General features: G+C 47.0%; 1 protein-coding gene across 1 annotated transcript in view; it reads left to right on the plus strand.

Moving 5' to 3' along the window:
- cfap161 (cilia and flagella associated protein 161) overlaps window positions 1–3,674 on the plus strand; it is a 4,889-nt gene extending 1,215 nt beyond the window's left edge. Inside the window, exons 3-7 of the mRNA XM_063195944.1 lie at window positions 175–416; window positions 523–604; window positions 793–951; window positions 2,696–2,769; window positions 3,202–3,674. Coding sequence (XP_063052014.1) covers window positions 175–416; window positions 523–604; window positions 793–951; window positions 2,696–2,769; window positions 3,202–3,400 — 756 coding nt within the window. The 3' untranslated portion in view covers window positions 3,401–3,674. The remainder of the gene's footprint in view (window positions 1–174; window positions 417–522; window positions 605–792; window positions 952–2,695; window positions 2,770–3,201) is intronic.
- Window positions 3,675–5,000: the final 1,326 nt, after the last annotated feature.

The raw sequence follows: 5,000 nt of genomic DNA on the forward strand, positions 1-5,000 counted from the left end.
ATAATACTGGGTGTGACATACATGAATATGTTATTTATACTTCAGTGTGTAAGCGAACAAATATGTCCAAACTCTCTCTGTGTGTGTGTGTGTGTGTGTGTGTGTGTGTGTGTGTGTGTGTGTGTGTGTGTGTGTGTGTGTGTGTGTGTGTGTGTGTGTGTGTGTACATGTTAGGTAGAGCTATCCGTGGCACGGGGAAGTGTGCGTTTTGGAGACACGGTGATGCTCCTGAACGCTGTGGCGTCTGGACCAGGGCCTGACTCCCACCAAGACCTCCACTGCCTCAGCATCATCGCTGACATCAAACCCCAGACACGGCCCCAGCCAGACAACAACCAATCACTGCCTGCCCCTTGCTACGTGAGCGCTGCCAAAAGCTTACAGCCCTGTGTCCGGAATGCTTTTACGATCGACAGGTAATAAAACCAAGAAAGACAAAATGAGAACAAACTGGCAGCTTCCATTTTTTGTAATTTCTTTATTGTTGTCTTTTACATTTAATTTCCTTGTTTGATGGATCAGTGTGGACGGGACTGTGAAAGGGGAAGAGCTTCGTTATGGCCAAAGCTTCTATTTGAGAACCACTGCAGGCTACGCAGGAGAAGTAAGACGCACACACGCGCACGCGCACACACACACACACACACACACACACACACACACACACACACACACACACACACACACACACACACACACACACACACACACACACACAAACACACCATAGTTGCACTCGTAGACACCACCAGCACATGGATTCATTCTAAGTGGGATTGGTTATTCCCTTAGCTGTACTTGGCCAGTGACGCAAAGAGCTTCCAGAAGTGTGCCCGGAAGTCCCGCCTACAGGAAGTAAGTCTGGTGGAGGAGCCCAGCTTCCTGTGCCACTGGACCGTCAAGTTGTTGGACCCCAAGAGGCGCCAGGAGCAGTGCGGAACCCCAGTGCCCGTGAGTACAATTTCCCAAACCTGTCAACATTTGATTTGAGTGGCAGAAAAACAGTAAAAACTCCCGCACACTGGCCATTTCACCACAACTTAAAATGTTCAGGCCCAGTGCCACAGGAGAGTAAAAGGAGGATTTGCCCTCTCAGCAGAGACAGCATCCGACCACCTCTCCTCCATTTGAAACTCATTGACGACTTTGGCTCTGGAGGTTTTTTTTTGTTTGTTTACATTTTTCAGTGATATCCAATGAACCTGCCAGACGGGGCGTGCAGGAAAAAATCACAACGAGCAACATTCGAGTAGAAAAATGTGTACGATTTTTGGGGGGCACGGTGAGACAAATACTGATTTTATGCAAAGTTTTATGCAAAGTTTATGCATCTGAAATTGGTGAGACACCCGAGGAAAATAGGAGTGTTGGTAGCTATGGGGTAGGCTTGGCAACTTAACACAGACCCAATGCACAAACGTGCAGTTTTTCATATGTAGAGTCAGACACACTCTTACAGTACATGTACTGTCCATGAGCAAATAGGCACAGGCGCACCCAAGCGGACACACAAACACACAAATGCTTCCTCACACTCTCCACAGAACCCGCAGGGAAGGGAATATGCAGATCACACAGGAACACAAGGCCAAGCTCATCCTGACACATCCTGGGAAACAATATTACTGCCTGGTCATCATGGGACCTTAGACCAACATTACAAATACACACTTACAGTACACACTCTCTCTCTCTCTCTCTCTCTCTCTCTCTCTCTCTCTCTCTCTCTCTCTCTCTCTCTCTCTCTCTCTCTCTCTCTCTCATACACACACACAATCTTTCTCTCTCTCTCTTTCACACACATGCACACACGCACACGCGTGCACACACACACACACACACACACACACACACACACACACACACACAGAACGCACACGCACACGCACACGCACACGCACACGCACACGCACACGCACACAAAAGCCCAAATACAACTTTTGAATAGAGACACAAGAAGACATGCTGTTCCAACCCACACACAGCAGAGCGGCCACTAGCCAGATGTGCACACAGTGTGGGAGTGCTAATGATTGTAAGTCACTGGCATGGGAAACGCTTGACTTATCAGGACTTTAACCGCTTTGTGTAGACCCTGTTCATTATGACCTTACACAAACCAGTCACAAAGGGGATGTCAGAAGGAAATTGCGTGAATTAGCACAAATGCATGCACGCACACGCACACGCATACGCACACACACACACACACACACACACACACCCACAGACACACACACACACTGGCATGACTTGGACAGCCATCTCTGTGGCCAGACCAAAGAGCCTTGACAGTAAGAGGAGCTTACCGGCTGGAAAAACAAATGCTGGCAATGAGAAAGTTCCATGGGCAACATATATTCAATAAGCTTAGGCACCTTTATAACACAACTAAGCCCCCCATGCTCTCAGAGCTCTTTGCTCCTGACCTTGTGGAAAAAAAGGAGTGAGTGGATGCAGCCAGAGTTGGTTGTTTTCGCTACCACCTGATGTGCGTTAGCCTCCCTGTCCTTGGTGTTCTATCCTTGGAATGGTTTTGTCCTCAGAGACCAGCAGCTGACAACAGCTCTGTGTTATCTGTGTGTGTGTGTGTGTGTGTGTGTGTGTGTGTGTGTGTGTGTGTGTGTGTGTGTGTGTGTGTGTGTGTGCGTGCGTGCGTGCGTGCGTGCGTGCGTGCGTGTGTGTCTTTTAACAGGCAAATACAAAGGTGTTGATCTCCCACTGCAAGACCAATCAGTGCCTGGCCCTCTTGAGTAACCATGTCCTGTGGTAGGCAAATAATACATGTTTAATTTGTGTGCGTGTGTGCATGTGTATGAGAGAGAGAGAGAGAGAGAGAGAGAGAGAGAGAGAGAGAGAGAGGAATTGAGACTCTGCCTCTGCTTATCTGCTACAGTAAAGTCAGCTGCCCATCCCTTGATGTTGCTAGCCTTTTAGGCTCTTTAGGCCTCTAAGAATACAACCAAACACATTGCTATAAATATGAATTCAATATTATTTAATTACCAATTAATAATTTTTATAAATTTGTTTGTTAGTTATTAATTAATATTGCGGATAATTGCCTTTAACTGTGTGTGCGTGTGCGTGTGTGCGTGTGTGTGTGCGCGCGCGTGTGTGTGTGTGTGTGTGTGTGTGTGTGTGTGTGTGTGTGTGTGTGTGTGTGTGTGTGTGTGTGTGTGTGTGTGTGTGTGTGTTTAGGACCCCGTATGGTAAGGAGTACGAGGTCACGGCCCACACGCTGCTGGACTCCCATAAGGCAGAGCAGCCGGGCAACCATTGGCTAATGGCCACCGCTGACCCCGGTAACCCTGGCGACACACTCGTCCAGAGCCAGCAGTCGGCCAATGGGGACACCGAAGAGGACTGCGGCGCCAAACCCGCACCTGAAAACATCTAAGCTGCGAGCGTGCGCACACACACACACACACACACACACACACACACACACACACACACACACACACACACAATGATACACATCAATGCACACACACACATAACACCTCTATCAGAATAACATGAATTTTGGACAAGCTTCATAGAGTGGAGTTTTGAAACTTTTTTTTGAGAATTATGAAAAGTAAATATTGACTGTCAACAACGTGGGTAGGAATGGGTGATTAAGGAATAGTGAACATTGATCTCAATAAACTTGCACACAATCATGATTATCAGCCTTGTAGTTATTCAGACATGTCATCATTCCCTGCAAACTGTGGCCATTGTCGCATTATGGATTTATTAAGTAAGAGGGAAGGGGGAGCCAGAATTGGGCCCTCATTACATTGTATGTATTGGATAGGGGATCACTTTGTCCTGGGCCCGGCCAAAGCTGTTAGTGGCCCTGGACACGCACACACACACACACAGTCACACCGAATGAAAGTGAAAGCGTGATGGTAAGCTAATCTCTCCAGATATCAGCCACAGGAAATCAAACAGTGGTGACATTTTCCTGTGCCAGGTCACCTTATCTGGGCTTGAATGTTCCATGCCACAGGTAAGGCCCTGTTATCCGAGACCGACCGCCACATGTCAGTTAGATGGCCACCTGTCCTTCAGGTTCAATCAAATCTGTGGATCCATTTTTAAAAATGGCTTTTGGTAAGTTGTTAAATGCCATATAGTTGTTGTACTAACATTTCTTTACTCTTGGCCTCAGCCATGGCTGAAACGGCAAGCCCACCGTTAGGTAGATTTTTCCCCCTATCCTTTTTTTGTTTTGAGGAGGTTGCTTTGCAACAGGTGTGTGCATCTGTTTGACTTTCTAATGTAACAGGAGATACGCTGATCACTTTACCACCTGAATCACCATGGTAACCAGGTAGTCTACCCCTGCGGCACAGGCAGCTTTGCTTTGTTAGGAAAGAACAAAGTTGTCTTGACCGGCAGGAGGACAGGAGGACTCTTCCTCGTAGACTATAGTTTTCCGCTGAGCATGGCACCCAGGACTGTCTGGGTGAGATAACACACATACTCTCTCGCTTGGATGAACTGCAGAGAAAGCTCTCAAGGTTGTTTTATGGGCCTTGAGTTGTTTTTCTCTCGTCCATAATTGACTAAGAATAGACCATCCTGGCTTAGGGTAGGCCTGCCTTCTAAATGTTCCATTCCTTTTGGAGGTCATTTGTATCTCAATTTAGAGTGGAGCGGAGTTTCTTTAAGGACGTAAGCAATTAAGCTATTTAGTCAGTACTAGTAATAAAGTCGTTCAGCATATGTAATTGTGGAATTTATTAAAAAATATATATATGTTAATGAGGTGAAGTGAATGTATAATTCCTTTTTTTTTGTGCACAAGTTGCATGGTAGAATGTGCTTACAGTGCATGCACACAGGGGTGCCGACAGGGGGGGAGGGAACAGTAATCGGCCCAGGGAGAGAGGGGGCCCAGAATTGGGTCCAAGGAGAGGTATGATGAGGGGTGGTAATGCATAACAGCATGATGGCTTCTACATACGGCCATTGACCATTGTCTTGTGCAGGAACTAGTTCAG

The sequence above is a fragment of the Engraulis encrasicolus genome, chromosome 4, assembly GCF_034702125.1.
Source record: "Engraulis encrasicolus isolate BLACKSEA-1 chromosome 4, IST_EnEncr_1.0, whole genome shotgun sequence".
Taxonomy (NCBI): Eukaryota; Metazoa; Chordata; class Actinopteri; order Clupeiformes; family Engraulidae; genus Engraulis; species Engraulis encrasicolus.